This window comes from Medicago truncatula, chromosome 6, assembly GCF_003473485.1.
Source record: "Medicago truncatula cultivar Jemalong A17 chromosome 6, MtrunA17r5.0-ANR, whole genome shotgun sequence".
Classification (NCBI taxonomy): domain Eukaryota; kingdom Viridiplantae; phylum Streptophyta; class Magnoliopsida; order Fabales; family Fabaceae; genus Medicago; species Medicago truncatula.
In genome coordinates, this window is record NC_053047.1 from 2,464,869 (window position 1) to 2,490,445 (window position 25,577).

Genomic DNA, 25,577 nt, shown 5'->3' on the forward strand with positions numbered 1-25,577 from the left:
ATCAAAATTGGTATGGGAGCAAAAACTGCTATTAAGCCTTTGTTATTGGGTGAAACTTGTGTGGGTCAACCATTTTATATGAGATTCATTTCTAAATGGAGAGTTTAAATGAGTTTCATATGATAAGAGAATCAATGTTAAAAAAAGAGTGTTGATAACATTCATCGTAAAAAAAAAATTGCATGTCTTTACTATGAGTCATTTTAAGTGGACATGTTAATAGATCTCGTTGATCTTTTACTGAGCATTACTTTTTCCACCCTATGTCTTTCCTCGCACGCCCTATTTTTTTCAAAATTACCCTCGGATTACATAATCTGGAAACCCCCTAAACACCCTTTTTCAAGGTAAAACAGTTCGGATTATATAATCCGAACTCTATCCGCACAAATTCTGAACATGTTTGTAACATGGATAGTCATTTTAGGGACAATATTAATCTTCCTAACTCTCATCCTTCTGTTTTGGGTCATTGTTACCTATTCGTAGTTAAAAACCGAGTTTTCGGACTACTTGATCGGATTGCTCCGAAACTTGCCCAGAAAATCAGAAAAAATTCAAGGACCATGACTCTCATAGAAGTGACTTCTTACGGGACTCCGCCCCTCAAAATCCAAAATTCAATCGTTTAGACTCATTTTTCATTTTTTAAAATTTTTCATATTCTCAGAAAAATCCGAAAAAATTTGCAATAATTTTATTTGATTTTTAGAATTTTTTTTGGTGCTATTTTTATGATTTTATTTGATACATTCTTAGCATTTTTTTTACTTAGTTTTTTGTTATTTTTAAAAGCAAAACTCAAAACTGCTGAAATGTGAGAGAGTGTAATGGATGATTATACACATAAGAATTGTCCGGATTATAAAATCCGAAATAGTAAACATGAATCCGGATTTTAAAATCCGGAATGCACAAAGACATTTTTGAAAATTTTACAGGGCGCGGGAGAAGGCCATAGGGTGGGAAAAGTAATAGTCTCTTTTATTTGAGTATCTCTTTCATAATTTGACGATAAATTGAGAGCATAGTTTTGAAAACCGGACCGACCAGTCGAATCTGACCATGAACCGGAGGGGAAACCAGTTCGGTTGGCATGTTGGATCGGTCATGCAGTCAAACTGGTGTGAACCGGCATGAATCGGACAAACTCGGTTAGAATCGGCAAACCGGGGGTTTAATGAGCCAAATCGGTCATGCAATCAAAACATAGTTAACTTCCCATCTCCCACCACACGACTAACATGATCACGAAACCACTCCTTCCTACGAAAGGTTGCAATATCACGCCACCAAGAGGAAGCTACATGACCTTCATCCATCTAACACATGGCCGCCCTCCATACCATACTGGACCGACAACACCCTAAACCACAAACTATCCTTATCTATCAACAACCTCCAACACCACTTTCCTAATAGAGCATTATTAAATTCTCTAATTCTCCTTATCCCCAAACCACCAACCTCCTTACTTAAACAAACAAAATTTCAGTCAACCCATGTTATCTTCATGTGGTCCTCACTCCAAAAAAAAAAAACAATTTAAAATAGATTCAATAGAGGAGACAATACATGTCGGGGCCTTGAAGAAAGAAAGAGCATAAACAGGCAGAGATGACAGGACAGACTTCAGCAAAACTAGACGACCACCTAATGATAAATGTTTAGATTTCCACTCCGACAGCCTAGACTTAATGCGATCAATTACAGGCACCCAAAAAGACAGACGTCTCGCGTTTCCACAAATAGGCAACCCCAAATACACAAAAGGAAGAGCATCAACCCTACAGTTCAATACCTTAGCCGCCTCTAATAACCACGACCTCTCAACATTTACACCAACCAACTGACTTTTTGAAAAAGTCACCTTCAACCCAGACAAAGATTCAAAAGGAATAAAAGCAGCACACATACCCTTGACATTGACCCAAGACTTCTCACCCAAAATTAGAGTATCATCCGCGAATTGCAAGTGAGAAACAACTATTGAATCACCTCTCCCCATCTGATAGCCTGTAAAAAGATTATTAGCAGAAAACAACTCCATCAACACATGGAATCCCTCTACGGCCAAAAGGAACAAGAAAGGGGACAAAAGATCACCTTGCCTCAACCCCCTCTCCAATGGAAACTCTGCCGTAGGAGACCCATTAACCAAAAGAGATGTAGTTGTTGTTATGATGCATTCTTTAATCCACTTCCGCCAAAGAGTCGGGAACCCCATCAAAATCATAATCTCATCCAGATAGGCCCAATCTATCGAATCATAAGCTTTCTCAAAATCAACCTTGAAAAGTAAAATCTCCTTATTGCACTGACGAGCTTCATCAACAATTTCATTAGCAACTAGAATGCCTTCCAGAATCTGACGACCTTTAATGAACGCTGACTGAGAGTCTGATATAACTAATCCAATAATCGAACGAAGTCTATTAGAAATGACTTTCGATAAAATCTTGTACATACTACTTCCCACCAAATAAATGGGTCTGAAATCATTCAACCTTTGTAGGCTATCAACCTTAGGGATAAGAGCAATGAAGGTGCTATTTATCCCTTTGGCCAGCCTACCGTTCATATGGAATTCCACAAGAAAAGACATCACATCTTCCTTCAAAATTTCCAAAAAATCTTTAATGAAACCAAAGGATATACCATCAGGTCCCGGACATTTATAATTATCGCAATCCCACACCGTTGCCTTCACTTCCTCTACCGAGAACGGCTTCACCAAGCTGACCCCCTCACCATAAGACAAAGAGTGAAATTGGAGGCCAGCCATACTAGGGCGCTCCACCAAGCGTGCTTGAAAATGGGAGGAAAAATGAATATAAACAGCATTACACACATTTTCAACCCCTTCCACCAACACCCCATTCCTTAGAAAGCACGACACCACATTCCTTCTCCTCCTATTAGACATAATTGCATGAAAGAATTTTGAATTGGCATCCCCTTCACCAAGCCATTATGCCCTCGACTGTTGCCAACAAATACTATTATTTATCCGAGATAAAGAGAACAACTCCTCATATAACCCATGAAGCTCCTCAACCTCCTCATCATCTAAAACTGCAGACTCTCCTTTCATATCAAAAGCTGTAATTTTATCCTTCATAGACAAAATTTTTGCTGGTAAATTTTGAGAATGAAGCTGATGCCAACCTTTTATCGCTATTTTAACTAACTTAAATTTTTCCTTCCGCACATAACCACCCCATCTATCCACAAGGAAAGAGTTCCATTGGTCACGGACAAAAGTTTTGTAATTCGAAAATTTTTCCCAACACTTTAGCATACAAAGCGGTTTCGGCCCCCAATTTTCCTCATCAATAAACAACTGTAAAGGGAAATGATCCGACACTCCCCTAGTCGAAGCCGACTGAACACAATTAGGCCAAGTCACACACCAGCTTTCAGAAAGCAAAAACTGATTGATACGACTCATAGACCTTATATCGTCGCGGTACCAAATGAAGCTACGACCACGGAGAGGGAGATCCAGCAAAAAATTACCATCAATAAGCTGATTAAAATTAGTAATCCTTGACTGCCTACAAACCATTCCCACACTACGCCGTTCCTCCACACAGCGGACCACATTAAAGTCACCACAAACACATATATTCTGACCGTCGAATGCAGTCAACCTCAGAGAAATATTATCCCAAAGCACCTGCTGTCTGGATACCTTACATGGGGCATAAACATTAAGCAACACAAAACACTCGTTGGTCTTCAAAAAATGTCCTAAAATTACCAAAACATGCTCAAAAGAAATGGTCTCCCAAACAATAACCTCTGTACAATCCCATGATGATTAATCGTATCCAAATCTCTCACATGGTACCCGTAAAATAAAGGATGATATTGGTCACAACCTCGTAGGAGATCCAATTGGAAGTTTTCTTGAGAGGTTTTGCATAAGATAGTGTATTGGTTCTTAATGTTTTAGTGAATTTATTATTGTTTTCTCAAGTTTACCCTTGTTGAAAAACACAATAAACTATTAAAGTAGTTGTGACATTTGGTTTATCACATGTGAATTTAATGATAAATAAAGACATTTAAGTAAAAAACACACAGATGTTTATATACTTTAATTACTTCTTAAAACTTGTGTCAAGAGCTAAAACATCAAAAGAAAACGAATGGAGGGAGTATGTATTGTTCCTATCAACTGAGTTAAATTCACGAAGACTAAAAAGTTGTTCTAATATGGAAAAAAAAAAATCATTCGTAAGTACAATTCATATAGTAAACCATTTATGTTAGCAATTACAAAACTCACAACACCTTTCTTTTTTACATTTTATGTGTGCGAGTTTGATTGTTAGACTCTTTTGAAAAAGTATAAATAAGAGTTATTACAATATAAAATTTATATTAATTAAGAAAATGAAGTGAAAATAATTAAAATTTCTAATATTTAAATATGAAGAAACTTGTAAAATAAAAGATCCAATTTTTATTTTTAATTCGAGATTGCAAGGTGTATTAGCCTAGGGCTCAATAGTGGCTATAGTCTCACCTTTTGAGGGATAATACTTGGGTGACATTGTGGTTGGTGACATTGGTGACATTACCAACCACAATGTTACAAGTGTGTAAAACAACAAAAAAATTTGTGAAAGAAAAAGAAGAAAGCCACATGTGACATTGTGGTTGGCCAATGTCACCAACCACAATGTCACCCAAGTGTTGTGTCTGTCCCTCTTTTCCTTGATGCCACTTTTTGGCATTAGTGTTTGTTTGGAAAATAGTCAAATAGTTTTTTTTTTTTTTTTTTTTTAAAGAATAGTCAAATACTTATAGTCACGATGATTTTGGCATAGTATTTAAACATACATGTATCAAAATAAATATTATTTAATTATTTTCTAAATACACATTGCTTAATTATTTTCTCTTTTTTATCTTTTTTAAAAAATTGTAAATATTTTCGTATATTGTGTCCAAATAGTTATGATCATCACAGACTTTCTTTTGCGCTCTATTACTTGGGATAGTAGTCCCTTCAATTCATCCAATTTTTTTTCACTAACATTAACACTTCTTCTTGGATCACTCTTGGTTGTTCAAAAAACGAATAAGTTTTTTTTTTAAGGATCATAAAAAAAAAGTTGTATTTGTTACTACATTGGAGTATATTTTTTGAAATTCCTTTCACATGTATAAGACCATTTTCCTTGCTTTCATCACCGGTTCTTATCCATTGTTCATTTTGGAGTAGTTATTTATCAAAGATACTTTTTTTTTTTTTTTAAATTATATAGCAACTAGCAAAAGTCAAGAGATGATGAAGTCGTTATTTTGATCTAAGATAAACTTTAGTTTGACATGTTCTTGTTAGAATTTCCTAGCAATAACCAAACATACACAATAATAATTGTATAATATAGTACATATGTACTGATGTATTAACTATAGAATCTCAAACCATATTGAAGAACACTTTGTATCACTCTACACTCAATGTTGATTTTTTTTGTACATACATTTGCTAGGCACACGATTTCTACACACATTGACATGTTACCAACAAGCTCTATACTTTTTGAGAAGACCAACAAACAACAACCAAGTTTTATCCTCACTAAGTAGGGTCGGCTTATTTCTCACTGCATTCTGGCGGTGATGTAACATCCCTTGCTCATTTGACATTGTACTCGAGCTATACAATGTGTTGCTTCTGGGCAACAACTTGACATTCACACTACTTCGTACTTGATCCATGTCATAGAAATTCCACAAAGTTTTACGTTGACTGTCAATGTCTAACACAACCTTCTCCTTTTACCCAAATTTGGGACTGGCCTTGATAAGATTATCTAATTTTGTAATTTGAGAAGACCAGCAAACTATGTAATTAGAATTGAAAATTAACTAATCAAATTAATTAGTAGAATTGGTCATGATGTTGGGCCAAGATTATGGGCCAACCTATTTAATTATTTGGGCTTGGATGGTGGCCCATTTGTACCTCCAGATCTTCCTAAATCCTGTCCCTGAAAGCTCTTATTCTTAGTTCCATGTCAAAATCAGCATGAAAAAGGTAACATTGACATGCAATTCTTAAAATATATCTATAAGCTCTTAAAAGCAGCTTTGACAATGAGATGCATGTAGCATAATTGATGCCTGGTCTATTCATGGCAATAAAAACAAGTTTGGGTTAAACAATTTAAATATGAGCATCGTTACAGAAACACGGATATAGATACGGACACAATAATGATATGTCGATATCGATAATAATTTGATAAAATCATATAGTTCAATAAAATCATGTGTTTTTCCCGTGTTAGACATCAACATGTGTCTGACACCGGAGCACACCTAATCCAATGAGTGTCCGTATTTCATAGCTCGATAGAAATATCCAATGACAATAATAACAAGTTAGGGTTAAACAATTTAAATATCAGCATCATTAATCAATAGTCCATCTTTAAGCCTTATAGAAATATCCAAAAAGTGTAAAAGTGTATAAAAAAAGAAAAAAAAAAAGTTTTTTCTTAATGCGTGATGCACGGCTGTCGTATCTGTGTCACAAACTGACATGTGTCAAAAAACAGGACACATTTAATGTCGTAAGTGTCCGTGCTTCGTAGAAAATGAGCTTATTCAATAAGCTATTTTGAGGGAGGGTTTTATTAAGTACTTGTGAGAATTTGATAAATTATTATTTTTGGGTAACATAAACACTTCTAAGATTGCATGAGACTTATTTCAAAAAATTCTCTATACTAGAAGAAAATAAATGGGACACAAAAACACAGCACAGTATGAGGATGATTGATGATTGTTGGAGGTGATGAGTAGAGGTGTTTGGAAATGATGATGAATTTCTGGGCAGCCATTTAAAAGTATTTTATTTCAATTTTGCTTTTTTATTTTTTTTTGTTTTTTTAAAAGGAATTTTTATTTTTTTATTGAATAATGTTTTTATTTAATTTAGATAATTTTTAATTGTTCTCGTGAGCTTAACTCAGATTGTATGGACAATGCATCATAATATATGCAAGGTACGGGGTTCAAACCCCGACCACCACCAAAAGATAATTTTTAATTTTAGATATTTAATTTAAATGATGTTTTTTAAGAAATTAAATTAGCACACTTAAATTGACACCGGAGAGAAACACACTTCAAGATCTCAAGTCAACATCACCAGACCAACTCAAGTGAATTTATTTAATTGATATTTTTAACACTTGGCATGCCACGCCATTAAATGAGTCTAAGTGGCATTCACGTGGCTCGTCTAAATGGCATCTCGGTCTGTCCAGTCATCAACAATTTGATAGCAGAGACCAAACCTACAAACGTGAAAAAACGTTGAGGATGAAAAATAGAATAAAATTTAAATAGAGATTAATGTTATAAGATCACATATTGAAGATGTATTGAAATGTGCGAGTTTGTCACTCGTACGAAGGGGCTAACAAGTGTGCAAAAGCATTAGTCATTCTTGATTGTGCTTCTAGTAGTGGATTGCAAGAATTTAATATTTGTCCGACCAAACTCTACAAGCTGATTAGTAATAATGTAAAAGGAATACTCCTCGTTTAATTGTTACTTAGTTTTCTTTTCCTTCCGGTTTAGACCCTCTTGTGCACCAAAAAAAAATATCTTATATAATTTCCGCAATACAAACACATAAAAAACATCATAGTAAAACGTATCAACTTAAAATTAACGTATCTACACATGCTTTAAAATGTTTATTCAACAAACATCATCTCCATCTTGGTCTTCCCTTTATTTAAGGATTGTCCAACATAGATTGTTTCCTCGTGAGAATGATTTTGGGATACATTTCTACCAATGAGAAACTCAACTTCTTTGCTTTTGATAGATTGACTTGGCTGTGTACATGACAATCTATCTTCAAAGAAAACTAAAAGACAAGATTTAGCCTATGCTGTTTTGGATTGGGACAGTAGTAGACCATTTTAGGGTAGGATTTTCCTTTATTGGTTTCCTATAAGTTTTTTTTAACGGTAAATATTCAAATATAACATATTGAAATTTTTATACATTGAAATTTGAACAATAGTTCATCACGTTGTCAACGACGACAAATCTTTTCCACTAAATTCAAGCTCTCTTCGATCAACTCCAACTATAACTTTTTTGGTTGCGTCTGCAAGCATGTCACATGAAAAAGAGAGAATTTCGCAAAGAAAATTGTTGGAATCCGCCAAGGTGTAATAACAGTGCGTTGGTTTTCTTTAAGTTTTCTTAACAATAAATATTCAAATACAAAACATTGTAGGTCATTAAACATTGAAATTTGAACAACATTTCAAGCTCTAACATCAACTAAATTCAAGCTCTCTTAGAGCAACTCCAACATCAACTTTTTTGATTGCGTCCGCTAGTGTGTCACATGAAAAGGAGAAGATTTTGCAAGAAAACTGTTAATAATCGTTCGTTGATGAAGGAACAACATTTTGTGGGGCCCAATCTCGATAAAATGTTTGCGTGAGTTGTAGTAATTTCAACTATCATCAATAAAATAAAGGTTCGTTTGTCAAAAAAAAAATAAAGGTTCAAACCCCGACCACAAAAAAAAAAGACTATTTTTTTTATACATATATTTTCCGGGGACATGATTTCTACAAAAATTGACATGTTATTAAGAAGCTATGTAGTCCATTAGAACTGAAAAACTAACTAATCACATTAATAAGTTTCTTCTTATGACAGAAATCTCATATTCTTTCTTAGTTCCATGTCAAAATCAAGTCCTATTTAAAAAATAAAAATGTCAAAATCAACAAGAAAAAGGTAACATTGACATGTGGCTCCTCCAAATATATCTCTATTAGCTCTTAAAAGTAGCTTTGACAATGAGATGTATGCAGCATAATTGATAATGTACCTGGCCTACTTATGGCAAAAAGGACGTGTTTGGGTTAAACAATTTAAATATGAGCTCATTCAATAAGCTATTTGAGAGAGTTTAATTAGGTACTTATTCTTAAGTTGAAAACAACTTATGAGCATCTGATAAGTTAGTTGAGCTTACCTACTGACATAAACATTCATAATATTGTTTGAGACATTTTTTGACAAGTTCTCCACATAATAGAATAGCTTCTAAAACAAATTTATAGAAATAACTTATACATAAACACTTATATATAATAAACGTTTAATTAAGTTATTTATCCACACAATCAAAATAGTATACTAATAGATAGTAATATAAGTGCTTATGTCATAAGTCCTTGAGGATTGAAGCTACTTCTTAAGAGATTTCACTAGATTTCAATATATATTTTGAAGCTAGCCATGACCTAAGTATGGAAAAAAGTGCTTATGTAGGAAGTGATTGGTAACAAAGTCTTCAAATAAGAGCTCATTCCCATCTTTTCTTTATTGTGCAACCTTAAGTATTATCTATCTATTTCTTTTAGGATGGCCATGCAATAAGAATGTTAAATTAATCTCAAGATTCTTAAACTATTTAATAATTTTTAAATAGAAATTAAATTAAAAAAAAAAACTAAAACAGTTGTAATCAACAGCTAATCAAGGTTGATGTGGACCGGACAACGACATGTCGACCAAAGTTTATAGATGTCTACTTAATTTCCACATCATTATATCATTTAAGTTATTAATTTACTAAAATCCCTTATATCTTAAAATAAACTAAACTCTCTAATACTTGTTCAAAAAATTAAAATAAAACAAAAATAAATTGATAATAATTAGAAGACCAATCCATGCGCGCTGCCTCCAATGTGATTGCTGGCTACGACCGCTGCAACCTCTGACATCAGACTTGTCACCGCGCACAATGTGTATACAAATGTCCAGCCTACATCAGAAATAACAATGTTATCACAAACCTAAATGCATGTCAACACATTTCATCAGTAGGTAGGACAGTTGATTGAAGCCGATAACGCAAGTTTTACCTGTCATCAGTAGGTAGAAGCTGGTAGCCCAGAGAACAACGTTTGCCGACGCTAAGGTCAAGTTCTTGAATGGATTTTCCCATGTATTTTTCCCTGTATGTTTCTCTCTCTTCAGATACTTCCATCTCATGCTTGTGTTCTTTGTCTTCGTCGTCCTCCAACTTGGTTGATTCCGATAAATGACCGTCAGTATCGAGTGGCTCTGAAATCAATATATTCGAAACAATAAAATCAACCAAACTTGGATGAAAAAGAAAATGTAAATTACACAGCTAATTCAACATCATCATTTGAACGACTCCTAAGTAAAAAATTGCAATGATATATATGGTATGTCAACATACTTTCACTCGCGACACCAGCAAGGAACCCGTCTGCAAAAACAAATAGGCAGAATGAAACATCAAGATATGAGAAAATACGATAACAGGAATAAACAAAAGAGTTGCAAAACAATTACCAGTATTTTCACAACGCTCCAAATAATCATTGAATTCGCTCATGAGATCAGAATGCTTTCCAAGTAAATCAGTCACCTGAAATATATATTTCAAAAGTATATGAATTAAACTAGACCGCAATAGAACTCACAAGGTAATGCTTCCGAGATAGTGAAACCGCCAAGTTGGAATACTATTGAAAATCCTTCATAGTCGCAGCATAATTTTAAACTAAAGTTTCACTTGGAAGAGAGTAGTAATAAAAACCAGAAAGGAAACTACATGAAATCTATTGTAGCATAAACTAAATATGTATAATTACATCAAAGATGCAAATTTCAAATAACAATCTGCGAATCTTTGGATAATGCAGCAAAAAATGTGAGACTAGATCAGAAGTTCCAAGTTTAACAGTTTTTTGTGACCCTGAAAACTTTTGTACACTATATGCAAGCTCCAATCTTATTCTTTCCGGTTAATGCTACGTAAATACATATTAAATAATTTGTCCAAAGTAGCATATACCATAGGTCAAAATATCAAGTAGAAACATTGTGAATCTTTCTTTAATTTTTCTTTTCAAGTTGTCTAGTACCAACTAATTTTCATAACATTGACGATCCAAAGTCAGCAAGGATACACGAAAAGGAAGCACATACCATATTTTGTAACTCATTCTTTTTTATTATTCCATTGCTAAAATTATGAAGGCACTTCAAGAATGTTTGGTAGTCCTCAGCGCTGCTCAATCTCTCCTTAACTTTCGCACATAAACTTAATGCTTGACTATACATGACTGACATGAATACGGAAATTAAATAAATAACAAAATTTAGAAAATTATTCTAGGTCAATATTATCTCAAATAAAAGCAGAAAGCTAAAAATCAAGAAAGATGCCAACAGGACAGAGAAATACTAATAAAGAAACTTCAAGAACTCGAAATGGCTACATTTAATCATGCATACGTTTTTAACTTCAAATATAAAATCAACATTCAATAGTGGTCCTAATAGTAAATTTTATGCATCTAATAACTCCAAAAAGGAAAAATGTTATAACGGCAATAGAAATAGTTTAGTCAAATTCGATAGTTTTATGACAGTTGACTACATACGCTAATCCTCCCCTATAGTTCTCCTGTTAAACGAGCTTCTTCAACTGTGATAGAAACTGAAAACAAAGAATGAATCTGTATTCCACATTCTGTAAGTCAAAAGTTATTTGTGATACAAGTATTGTGTATTAACGATTGAGTTCAAATCAGTTAAGATACATTCACTATAAATACCCGCTTTATAATCACAAATCACTATTGAGTTCTAGAGAATAAAATTCAGATTCAATCTCTCTGTATCTACAATTTGAGTGTTTGAGAATATAGAAAAGTAATTATAGTTTCAATTCCTCTTCTTAATTTTTTACGTGTTGGCACAAGGGCCGATAATCATACTACTTTATGACATAGAACTAGATAAAAATCTACAGCATATTGAAAACGTGATGGTTTACACGCAAACTAAAATAACAGTAAGAACCTAAAATGTAAGAAATATAGATCACATGTTCAAGTATAATATTCATTCAAAGCATAATATGATAGCTTACTCTTTAACGCATCTTTATCGTCATGAGAAGCTAAGTCAGAAGACAATCCATTAGCTTCAGCCTTCTTAACAGATTTCTTTTTGTTAGGAGAGCGTAGTGAGTTCAAATCATGTTTCCTTATATCCCTGATCTCACGTTTCCTTTGCTCCTTGTGCATGTTCATTGGTTCCTCGTCATCCACATCAGGATGTTCAACACTCAGATCACGATGACCAAATGGAGCATGTTGAGTGGAAGGTTCTAGCGAATTATCTGGTAAGAATCTAGTGAACTCCTCGAGCAAATCATTATGGTCCTTAAAAAGGGTAGCAACCTAGAGATTTTTATGAAAAGAAGTTAAAATAAAAAGAGTAAACATTTCAACCAAAACGTTTTTTATAAGAATATTTGAAAAATGACAACAAAGTGATGAAAGTATATAGGACAACCATATTACCTCACTGTAAACCTCAGTGATAGTCTTGTGTTCTTCGCGATACATATTCAAAATGTCCAAGAATGATTTGTAAACATGCTCTTCATTTTGGAATCGGTTCTGTAGAAAACAAATCTACCAATTACAGCTAGAAATTAACTATATCAGTAAACTCACTTAGTAACTGAAAAAAGCACATTACCTTTATTTTGCCCACGAAACTAATAGCATCTTCAAATTCAACCTTTTTCTTTTGAGGAGCTTCATCCTCATCAAGTCTTATCTCATGTCCTTTTGGTAGGTAAGCGTTGAATCCATAAATCAAATTGTTGTGACCTTTGAATAGTTCCTTGACAGCAGCTATGACACCATGAGTGTCAGTCCTGGAAACAATCACCACAAAAAATATCGAGATCCCTTGATTGTAAGCACAATGTTCCACATTTCAAAATCATTATCAAACGTAAAAATAAGGTTAAGAACTTACTTTTGAGCCTTGAAATCTTTCATGACCTGAAGGAACATGTCATATTTTTCTTTTTGATCCGGAAACGTGTTTTTCACTTCCTTCAAATAAGATAAAGCATCAATGGTTGTCAGCTTCCTGGGAGTACTTGCACCTCCACCGCCATTAACAACTCCACCTCCAACACTGCCACCTCCATTTTCAGAGCTTCATAGACAAAATGCAATGACAATTTCAGATATCTGAAATATCAACAACAAACAAGACATCTATTTCTCCAATATCAAAATCAAAACTCATAATTATTCCAGGGTTCAAAAATCTTAGTCCACAAATACATGCAAAGACATAGTTCTTCAAAGCCCGACGAAAATTTCAGATATCCAAAATATCAACAAACTAACAAGAGTTCATAATATTGCAGGTTCAAAAATACTAGTCCACAGATACATGCAAACACATAGTTCTTTAATCCAAATTATGTTAATTTCAACATTACTCGTATTACTTGGCTAGTAAGTTTCATACACAAAAATAATGCAAATCAATATGATTTGGCCCCTCGGATTAGTCCGATCTAGAGCCGGATACCGAATTTTCAAATAGAAAGAAAAAAATAAACCCTCCCGGTTGATCCCCTGGGATGGTCCCCTCGGATTAGTCTGATCAAGAGCAGGATATCGAGTTTAAAAAAAAAAAAAAAAAACTACACAAGCAATTTAAACTCAAATCAAATATAACCCTAATGAAATTCAACAACAATTGAACATTACAAGTGAAAAGGTATATATGAATTCAAATTCAACAGTGAAACACAAAATTAGGGCAAATCCAAAAAGTGTGAAACACAAAATAGGTAAAAAAAAATCAAAATTTCAAATTAAAATAATGACAGTAACAAAGAAAACTTACGAATCAGCACTTGGTGAACCCATGCACCGTTTGAATTTCATCCCTGCATAATCAAAATCACATAATCACATCCAAAAATTAAAATTTAATTGATTAATTTAATTCAATAAAAAAAAATGAACAATTCAGTTGATCAATAATATTGAATTGAAAGTTAAAAAGGAAAAGAATTGTACTTTATGAATTTCACAGGAAAATTGTATTGAGCTGAGAAGACAACTTGAGAGAGGGAGGGGTTATTGCTATGTTGTATGGGTCGGGTCAAAAAATCAACCAATTTAAATCCATGTTTTTTTTAAGGCTAAATAAAATATGGCCTTTATTTACTAATTATAAGTTGGCTTAAATATGATATTAGGCCAAGTAATTTATGACTATTATTTTTCCCACCCTATGCCCTTCTCACACGACCTGCAGAAAAATACAAAATAGCCTTTTGGAAAACAAAATCAGGAAATTCCCAATAGTTTTTGGATTACATAATCCGGACAGCTTCGTAGTTTAAAAGCAAAAAGTTGATTGAGAATCGACCCCTATCACTCCTAGCCATGCCCGCACCATTGGTCATAATGCACTAAAAGTTACACAAGACAAAAACAAATGATTAACATCTTCAACGTTCCCACATCCAGAAACACACAACTGCGCCTCCAAAGGTAAAATGCCACGGTTTGCCAAATTATTTTTTGTAGGTAACCGATCTTTCAAAAGTCGCCAAGCAAGGATAGATACTTTGAGAGGAACCTGTTTATGCCAAATTAACTCCATATTATGGTGTAACTGGGGCTGCTCTTGTGATGTCAGCATATCATAGACTCCACGTACAGAATACCCACCATCATGATTAGGTAATCAAAGCCATCTGTCTGTCACTGATTCCTGCAAAGAAACTGTTAGTAATAAAGCCCTACACTCCTTTACCAACTTCTACTCCCAAGCCCACAACCGCCTACGCCACCGCAACGCTTCCCCACCCACGTCCACCCCCAACAAGAACATATTCCTAACTAAGATTGATTTGTGAACATTCAAGTCAAAAAGGCGCCTAAATCGGGCACATAGTGGAACATTTCTGCACCATCTCCCACCCTCCTCCTAACACAAGTCCCAAACCATCCCTCTCCACCCTCACCTATCCCATCTCTAACCCTCATTATCTCCCTCCACCACGAAGAACAACTCCGGCCCCCATCCTCCAAACCTCCATCCGCCACACCATACCTAGCCACTAACACCTTTCTCCACAAAGCTTCCCTCTCCAATAACAACTGCCAACACCATTTACCCAACAAAGCAATGTTAAACTCTCTCAACCTCGTAACCCTCAACCCTCCATACTCCTTCCTCATACTCAAAGTATCCCACCTAACCCAAGATATTTTTCTTTTTCCTCACCCCCTCCCCAAAAAAATTTATTAAACAAAGATTCAATGGAAGAGATTATACCCGACGGAGCTTTGAAAAAGGAAAGTGCATAGACAGGTAGAGCAGTCAGGACGAACTTTAGTAGAATCAAACGACCACCGAAAGAAAGGAACCGACTTTGTCAACCAGACAATCTAGATTTAATACGATTCACAACAGGTTCCCAAAACAAAGTCGACGCGGATCACCCCTAATCGAGAGCCCCAAATAGAGAAACAAGATTTTACCTACTTTGCAACCCAACACAGAAGCCGCTTCTGACAACCACGAATCATTAATATTAACCCCTACCAGAGAACTCTTATGAAAGTTTACTTTCAAACCCGATATAGCTTCAAACAAAACAAGACCAGCCCTCAGCGCCCGCACATTAGCCCAACTTTTATTCCCAATAAGAAGCGTATCATCAGCAAACTGTAAATGAGACACAACCACTGGAGTCGCGCGCCCCACTCTATACCCCGTAAACAAACCTGCGTCTACCAACGCTTGCATCAACACATTCAAACCTTCTGCTGCCAATAAAAAAAAAAAAGGAGATAATGGGTCACCCTGACGTAATCCCCGTTCAAGATAAAACTCATCAGTAGGACTACCATTCACAAGAACTGAGGCAATAGCAGTACCAACACATTCTTTAATCCACTTTCGCCACACCATCAGGAACGACATACTCCCCATAACCTCATCAAGGTACCCCCAATCAACATAATCATACACTTTTTCAAAATCCACTTTGAACAACAAAAGATCTTTCTTAGATTTCCTTGCCTCATCAACCACCTCATTAGCGATCAAAATACCATGAAGAATTGTGTATTTCTAATCTCTCATTTTATCAAAATAATTATTAGTACTTCTTCCGTCCTAGACCTAGTTGAAAATATGCATTATTATAACATATTTTGACTGTATTTTCTTACTAATATAAAAAGATAAATAATATTATATAAAATTTTGTTGAATTTGTCTCAATGAATATTTTTAAAAAATAAATTTTTTATAATTTTTTTTTAATAGTTTAGTAAAGTTATGTAAGATCAAAAATGTGCATTGATACGTGTGACAAAGTTAACTATGTCACTTAATATAGGACGGAGGAAGTACAACTAGAAGTTTGAAGAGCCGTTTAAACTTGTCGGAACCAGTTCGCAACATGTATAATTTTTGGGAAATACTTTTTACTACGAATGGCAAAACACGAAACCTGCGAATAGCACTACCCACCCATGTTTTCCACCAAATCCGCTTTTCGTGTATTTCATTTTAATATTAAAAACAAAATTGTGTTAGTAAATTTGCACACCATCGTGCTATTCGTGGAATTGCCTTTCGTGGGAAATAGCAATCCTCATAATTTTTAGTCAATTTCTTTTGTCAAGAATAAAGAGAAATGACAAAATCATTCTACACTCTAAACACAAATGTTTACACCATATACACCTATTTTAAAAATTATATCTTTAGAAATTATAATGAAAAAAATTACTATTTAATTGACAGAGACAATATATTATAATATATACGAATCAAATTCAAACCTTTAACATTACAATTATTCAATTTAAAAGTTGTTATTATAAACTTAGTTCATTTATTAATGACAATACATAAATATGTAAGGTACGTGGTTCAAACTCCAGCTACGATAAAAAAAAAATCAACTTAAAAGTTAAATTCCTACTACTAGACTAGTTGAACCTTTAAAAAAATCACTAGGTACTTGAAAGAAAAAAAGTTTATGTTGTGATTATATCTTAGTCTCGTGTTATTTTCGATAGAAAAAAACTAAAGCTTATGTTTTTTTTATTTTTTTTATTTTTTTATCAAGTAGTCTGTTTGATTGCTAAATTCACACACATTATATGTGAAGAAGTGGAGAATTCGAAATTCGAACTCTGACCCCTACACAATTTATCACTGATAGCTACCAACTTAATTACATTTACGAGATAACTTATGTTCGATTCTTTTTTTTTTTTGGAAAACTTATGTTCGATTCTATTGTGACTAAAATTAATCGTAAGTAAATTGATCATGTGAAATTAATTCTAAGTAAAGTGAATTTAATGCATATCGATTTATGTTGGAATGTATTTTTGTAAATTTGGGTTTAACAATAAATTTAATGTTAAAATCAAATATAGAAGTGAAAAACTACAAATTCACCCTTCGAATAGAATAGAATCAATTGGTAGGAGATTTTTTTTTCTTTTTCAACTTAATTACTAGGAGATTGTCGCACAGGTTTAATGAGAATATATTTTTAATCTTTTCTTAAATATAATAAAATAATAACTTTGATTATAGTATTTTAAAATACGTAACATGACTACTATTTTTTTTATCAAAGTTAATACGATTATTATTAATATTAATAATAAGAATAGTTTTTTTTTTTTTTTTTTATGACAATGATTGATAAGAATAGTTTAAAAACATGAGAATTCATATCGAGTTAGATTGTAATAATTGATTCTAAGGGCAGCAGCGGAGCTACTCGTGGGTTAGGGTGGGCCACGGTCAACCCAAATCTTAAAGAAAATCATTTTTCATAGGCATATAATATATATACTAATCATTTTTAGGGAGGCTTCTTAGGTTAATTAAACACCTTGCTAATATAGTTTTTTACTTTTGGTTTATTTGATTATTTAAGTGAATCTATCGAACTGAACCGAGTTATTCATGAGATTGAATTGAGTTGAATTTAAGCTAAAAAAAAATAGTTTGTAACAAACTCGAGTCGAGTTTAAAGCCGAACTAAATTTTATCGAGTCGAGCTGAGCTGAAGAAAGTTTGATTCAGCTCTACTCATTTTGAGCCCTAACGTCAAAGTATATTTAATAAAGGGTAGTTTAACTTGTGCCCTTAGAGCACACATGTTAAGAAACCCAAAAAAATAAATGTTCTCTAAAAGTTGTGCATTCACATCACTAAGAAGTTAAAGATTAAATATAATACACACATTCTAATAAAGTATTTTTATATTTGATTCATTAACTTATGTCTTAATAGCACAAATTAACATTTCCCTTTAATAAAAGACTCAAATTTTTAAGTAAGAAGCACGATTGAAATGTGTACTCATACCTGCCATAAAAGTTGTTGTACTCATAAATTTGCTAAAATATGTTGGATCATGTGTGTAAGTAGGGCGTTATTCAAAAGAATAACATTTTCTTTCGTATCCAAGCTTGATTTGCACTCGTTTTTTCAAGTTGAAGAAAATATTGGGAGTAAATATAAGATTATTGTCAAAGACAACGGTGCCTTCGATCCCTTATTTTGATTAACAACTTATTTGCTGAAAGGAAGATACAACAATTTGATTGCTGCCAAAACGCCACTACATAAAAAAAAATTACTCTTTTGTTTTTTTTTAGAGAAAAATTTACTCGATTGGATACTCTATTTTACGTGTTTTCAACTTGATATGATGAAATTGAAAAGTCAAGGTTTAAAAAAAAAAAATTCATTCAACAACGATACATTTTTTTCACCGTTTTGCAATGAAGAAATATTAGCATTAGACATGAAAGGAAGAAATATTAGCATTAGACATGAAGCGTTGTATGTTAATGTTACCAATAAAATAAGAAATGGTGATAAATTTTGTAACTCAAGCTTGGATATAGATAGAGGAGTGTTAACAACACTCTCTTTTCAATACTTTTTTAAATACTCACTTCTTTGTTAATTTAAATCAAAGTGGATTTACACTTTGAAAATGGGTTCCATTAAAGTAGTAGGATATAACATTAGTTTCATCCAATAAGAGGGTGTTGAAAAAAGAGTGTCCATAACATTCATCTTTAATGAATATGTATGTTCTTCCTTTAATTTGTCTGCATCGATTAATTTCGTCCTCGAATTATTCGAAATAGTTAAAACAAGTTTGAATTTTATAAACGTCGATCAATTCCGCCCTTCCGTCAAGTCTCATCGTTAACGGTGATGACGTTTAATGTTAAACGTTGTCGTGTATTGGCAACTCAGATCCCATGTATTTAAGGATAAAATTGATCGAAGATTTACAAAAACACATTGGACTTTTAAAAAAAAATGAAGTCGTAATAAATTATTACACTGTTGAATTGATCTCTGAATTATTCATTAAAAACAAGATGGTCCCTGATATCAAATTAATCCTTAAATTAATTATTTTAACAGTCAAATTAATCACTGATATTTTTGTTAAAAACGAAAAAAATTGTTATTGATTATCTTTTACATGTTTGAATTGAAGTTTCATCCATGAATTATTATAACAATCTAACTAATAGATTTTGCACAAAGTGCATTTGAAGGAAGTAAATTTGAAACATGCATCATGCTTAGAAACCCATTAATTTGTTGGTGAGGCAGGAAGCAAACTTCCAAAGAGGAACGACGAGATCACCGTCAAAGCTAATTCAAGTCGTTAGCTTAGGAAATTTTTGCTTATGGCTTATTTATACCTTATTGTTGGGTTGCTTTTAGCTACGTAATATTAAAGAACTTCCTTTTATAACTTTTGACTTACTAATGTCCATAGTTGGGTTGTTTTTGGATATGCATTATTTCCGCACTTGTTTTTGCGGTGGTTACCTTAAGTTTAGGTCCACTATTATGACTTTATCAAGGGTGGTTAGAAAACATTATTTTGTGTACGCAAGGACTTGTAATACAATGGCTAAATTATGAAACAGGTTGAAGATATGCACTCTAATTGTGTCGCTTTTATTTTTTTACTTTGTTATGAACATGTATGCATCAAGGATCAATTTGATTATTAAATATATAATTCAAGGATTTATTTGATAGTTTTGCATATAATGTACGGATCGATTTAATGTTTTCACAATAATTCAAGGACTAATTTGCTTGTATTATTATCACATAAATGTTACATTCTTCTTCAACCTATTTTCATCGAGGGTATTACACACGCCTAGTACAATACAATAACATGTTAAAAAAATTGAACAAACAAATTATGCCTCTAACATACTTAATCAATCCAAACTCGTTTCTTACAAAATTAAACAAATTGAAGTGGATTATTCTTAGATGTAATTCCATAGTCCGTCAATTCCCTGGTAAATACAAAACGTGTCTCAATTTCAAGTTAATCAATCATGGTTATGGATATTGAAAGAAAACTAGCGTGAATTAACTCACATTGGGATTCAAAGTGATTTATCAGCGTGAGTTAACTTACGTAAATTTAATACTAACGTGAGTTAACTCACGTAGGAGCAATATGAACATTTACTTTGGGAACGAGCAAAATCGTTTGGGTAAAGAGCAAAATTCTTTGACTCTTTCTAGTCTCGCCCCATATAATTCTAGTTACACCAAAATTTATTTAAAATTTTATAATAATACCAAAATTGCCCTCTTCATGTCAATTTCTAAAAATCTTCTTTCATTATCATTTTGAACCCTCACCCCTTTTCACCCACAAACCACCATGGATATGCAATCAATACCTAATAAAATCGCTAATTGAATCAACATCTCTTCCATTGATATGTACTCGATTCATACAAGTAAATGAATTTCATAAATTTCTTCGAGTTTCTATTTATCGTTTGCTCTATGATTTATTTGATGTTGTTAATTTTACCATGGATGTTTATAGTTGTTGTTAATTTAACGTTTGTCTGTCGATGTCGATTTGTTTGATTTATGTTTACGTAGAAGGGTTACGTAATTTAAGTTTACATAGGTCTGACGCACGTGAATTTAGTTTACGTACATATTCTAAAAAGGAATAACATACACGTAAACTCAGTTTACATGAACTAAGTAAACTCAGTTTACATAAACTACGTAAACTTAACTTATGTAAACTCAGTTTACATGGTGTATGTAAACTTAATTTACGTAGTGTATGTAAACTCAGTTTTGTGGGGATATGGAAACCTAGAATATGTAAATCGTGTTTTGTGGGTTTTAAATTGGATTGAAATTTTTATTTTAATTAAAGGGTATATTAGTATTTTTGGGGTGTAACTTGGATTATTTAGGGTGTGGTAGTATCTGTCAAATTCTTTTTAATAAGCTTTTATTTTTTTGAGGCGGGAAGTTTTTTTTTTTCCTTCTTAAGCCCGCATGTATCGATATTACAGTCTGTGTTCATTTAAATTTTAAATTAATTTATAATATCTTATTATGTAGCATCAATATATCAACAAACTACAAATCAATTTTCATTATATCCAACCAAATATACACATTTTAAAAAATTTCAACTACACAAACTAATATATTAAGTCAGTTAGGATCATAACCTGTGGAAAAACTCTAAAAATACATATTATTTAATTTTATAATTTTTTTATAGTGGACATGTACTATACTAACATATCAACAATTTTTTGACGCTACTTCCCTTGTGAGTGTGTTGGTTCATCGTTACGGTTAGGTTTCCCCTAATCTGTACGTTTGGTATCTCAGGTATGTATGTGTGTATTCTATGTAATGGGATCAAGTTTCAATTGAAGTGGATTATTCTTAAATGTAATTCCATAGTCCGTCAATTCCCTAGTAAATACAAAACGTGTCTCAATTTCAAGTTAATCAATCATGGTTATAGATATTGATTATATAAGCCTGATGTTATTTGTCCTCCTCTAGTTTTGAACCGAGACTTGCATATGTTATTTCTAACCACACGTTTCACTCTTATTCATATATATATATATATATATATATATATATATATATATATATATATATATTAGGATCTTGTGTTACTTTGAAGCGTCAAACACCCTCCATATGCTATTGTTTCAATATGATCTTGCTTCTTGTCAGGGTGTGCATTTCTAAAAATGAGTGTTATTAGCTAGAACTGTCGAGGTCTAGGGAGCCTGAGCGCAGTCCCTAATTTAAAGTTCCTAGTTCGATATTACAAGCCAGATGCCCTCTTTCTAAGTGAGACACTAGTCTTCAGTAATAAAGTCGAGGAATTCCATCATATTCCTGGCTTTGAAAATTGTTTTGCTGTTGATAGACAAGGTCGTGGTGGCGGGTTAGCTTTATTTTGGCGTAATACTTTTAATTGCAAACTTTTAAATTACTCTCAGAACCACATTAATGTTGAGGTGGACGAAGGTTCACGTGGTAAATGGCAGTTAACGGGTTATTATGGCTTCCCCGATGGGAGGAGGAGAAGAGATTCTTGGAATTTCATTCGTCAATTAGCAAATAGTACTTCTCTGCCATGGTGCATTTTTGGAGATTTTAACGATATCCTTCATGCACATGAAAAGAAGGGGAGAACAGTCCGTCCATCCTGGTTGATAAATGGCTAAAGAAGAGCTATTCATGATGCAGGTTTGATTGATATTAACCTTGATGGGTATCCTTACACTTGGTTCAAGAGTTTGGGTACAGATAGAGCGGTGGAGGAGAGACTTGACCGAGTGTTAGCAAATGAAGCATGGTTTAACCTCTTCCCCAATGTGTCGTTGGATAACTTAGTTGCACCGACATCTGATCATTATCCCATTCTTCTTACTCGAGTTCCTACGGTTCGTTCTAATAAAACTCGAAAAAATTTCAGGTTTGAAAATGCTTGGAGGATCGAACCAAGTTTGGGTGATGTGGTGAAGTCTAGTTGGCAGCAACACAATGAAGGAAATGTTATTTTCAAATTGGAAGTTTTACATTAAGATATTAGGAAATATTCTACTACAAGTTGTTCTACATCCCATAGCTAATCAAGTAAAAAAAGCTTCTAATGAAAGAAAATAATTGTTATAAAAAAGCTGGTTGAAGCCTTTGACATTATTGCCACCAACACTTGCTTACACCTTTTAGTCTTCTAATTTCCTGTGAATAGAATAAGTAACGTAAACTACTTTTCAATTTCAACTTCAATCAAGCAAAAAATACATTGAAAATTTTGTAAGATTTATTAAACCAAAATGGGACATTGGAAAACCCTTCACCATCCACCTACTAAAGTAAATCAAATAATATAGGTAACTGGTTTACCATAGACTTGGTAGGAGTGAGAGAGAGAGAATAAATGAAACAAAACACAAACAAAATATATATATTTAGTAAAATTCAATACCTGAAAGTTAAGCCTGCCTTCATAATGATATCAACTCTGGCATGAAGAGACTTTTGAAGCAGATTAGTTACCATTTCTCTTACCTTTCCTCTTATTATCTCATCAAATATCATTGAATCAGATTCCAATTCCACTTCTAATGACTTCAGTCTAACAAAGCAAGGAAATCTGTTTAGAGCCTGCATAATTGGATACATTCAAATGAATATTGTCACATACAAGATTGTTTCCTTTGTGCAAAAGAATATATTTATATTTCCTAAACAATGTTGTTAATTTTACTTGCTACCAAGGAAGTGCTAGACACTTAAAAGTGAGCAATTATGTGCAATTCTTGGAAACAACTAAAATACCAAAATAATTTCATAATTTCCAAAAATGCAACATAACAAGCATTTCATCTTTATCTTCATTACAATGATTCATACCAACCTCCTTTCTAGCAAGTTAAAATAGAAAATATTGCCAATAAATAAAGATACTAAAATAACTTACCTTATGTATCTTGCAAAAACACTCGAAACTTGAGAGTCATTTTCTTGACATTAGCAAGCAAATGTAACCAACCAATCATGACTAATTCTTCTAACGGTTTATTACAAAATCTGTAGTGAATATTTCCTTCTTCAAGAAAATTTAAATCGCATGTAGAAGGGGTTAGGAAACTATAACAACCCATGATAGTGAGAGAAGTAAGTTTTGGAGTACATAAAACAACTTCGTAAGAGTGATCTCCCATAATCGTGCAGTCACTAGCTACTTTCAAACTAGAAATGTTAGAATTAAATATGCAGAGGGATTGTGCATCTTCCTCTAAACAAAACTTAATAATGACCAAAGTACTCAGCATCTTACATGTTGAAAAGGGCTCAGCACAACCATTTTCACTTGTAAAGAAAGTGAGAAAAGAAAGATGCAAGGTTTTCAATGCCGGCAAGTTCAATGACTTTGGAAACATTATCTTACTACGGCCAGATGAATATGGATGCCCAAAGTCAAGCTTAAGAGATGTCAAAGAATGACAATGAAAGATGGAATGAGGCAATTCAAAATTCTTTATGAGCCATGGGCCAGCATAGGTTGTGAGTTCCTCGACATTATGTGAAGCAGCATACTTCATGACCTCTAGGAGTGTAGTTTTTGAGGAATTTGAGGAATCTTGAAGAAAATATCTTATTTTCTTTTTTGATGTTAGTGGAAAATATATTAACTTATGAAGCGGAAGAGAGTCGTCACGGCCAGACAGAATATGAGATACAAACTTGTTGTATGTACCAGATCTGTCTCTAGAGTGATGAAACGTGAGATTAGTGAGACTTTTCCAAAGGTCCTTCCAACGTTTAGACAAAACACAAGTCTGAATAGAACATTTTATGTTCATAAATTCAAATATATGCAGAAGAAGATGGTTCGGCAGATCACTGAGTCTGTCTGCGTTGTTACCGTCTTGTATATCTGTTTCACTTTGGCTTTTCATCTTCAACAATACTCCTTTGTTTCTTTGTCTTCAGTTACACTTGACTGACCTAACAAAGTTAAACAAATATATATTTCTTAAAGTCATTGCTTAGAAGAATCATTAACCATATATCATCCAAGACTCATGTAATATGACAGCAATATTAATAATATGAAAGCAAAATCACACCACAAGTAACACTATCCAGCTAAGTTGTATCGGTGTTTAAAAATAGACTAAAGAACAAATATTTGAATGTAACCAAACCCAATAATTATGATTAAGTCACTTCTAGGGTTTTGAATCGGCCAGAGTGATAAAAATTTAAGGTTGTTGGGTGTGCATGATAAGATAGATATGAAATAGAATAAGAAGTTGAATAAGGATACGATGTGATACTGACATGATAGGAGTATCAAACAAACACACACACTTATATCTTCCATTGGACGAAAAAAAATTGAATTTGTTCTTAGGTTGATTGAACAAATTAAAGGTAGTATTACCAAGAAAGAAAAATTGAATGGTTACATACATAGGAATTTATCCTTCAATCAACATGTTTTTTCTTTTCCAATTAACAAATTCAATTTTTTTTATCAGTCATACAATTTTTCAATCAAACATTCAATCGTGCAACACACAAATTATGATAAAAAAAGGAACAAACAGGAGAATAATGCAGTAATTTGGGGGGGGGGAGGGGGGGGGCTTGACGGGAGAGAGGGAGAAACCGAGAGTTGGAGGGTTGACCGTAGAGATGAAGAACTGAGAGAGAATGGACGGTTTCAAAAGAATTAACTAGAGGTTTGTAATTTTACGTAATTTTACTGGCAAATTCTA

The 25,577-nt window shown here is 33.2% G+C and overlaps 2 protein-coding genes across 2 annotated transcripts; both read right to left on the minus strand.

The window, feature by feature from the left end:
- Window positions 1–2,971: 2,971 nt before the first annotated feature.
- LOC120580955 (uncharacterized) lies at window positions 2,972–4,562 on the minus strand. Its single transcript, XM_039835311.1, has 2 exons — window positions 4,535–4,562; window positions 2,972–3,753 (listed from the first exon to the last, which is right to left on the minus strand). The coding sequence occupies exons 1-2, from the start codon at window positions 4,560–4,562 to the stop codon at window positions 2,972–2,974; spliced, it is 810 nt and encodes a 269-aa protein (XP_039691245.1).
- A 4,967-nt stretch (window positions 4,563–9,529) lies between these two features.
- On the minus strand, window positions 9,530–14,084 carry LOC25495245 (paired amphipathic helix protein Sin3-like 2). The gene is made up of 11 exons (XM_013595441.3): window positions 13,956–14,084; window positions 13,780–13,822; window positions 12,889–13,074; window positions 12,604–12,784; window positions 12,423–12,521; window positions 11,987–12,299; window positions 11,038–11,174; window positions 10,399–10,474; window positions 10,283–10,312; window positions 9,939–10,140; window positions 9,530–9,838 (listed from the first exon to the last, which is right to left on the minus strand). Exons 2-11 carry the CDS (start codon window positions 13,818–13,820, stop codon window positions 9,679–9,681), a joined length of 1,425 nt encoding a protein of 474 aa, XP_013450895.2. The 5' UTR covers window positions 13,821–13,822; window positions 13,956–14,084; the 3' UTR covers window positions 9,530–9,678.
- Between the last annotated feature and the right edge of the window lie 11,493 nt (window positions 14,085–25,577).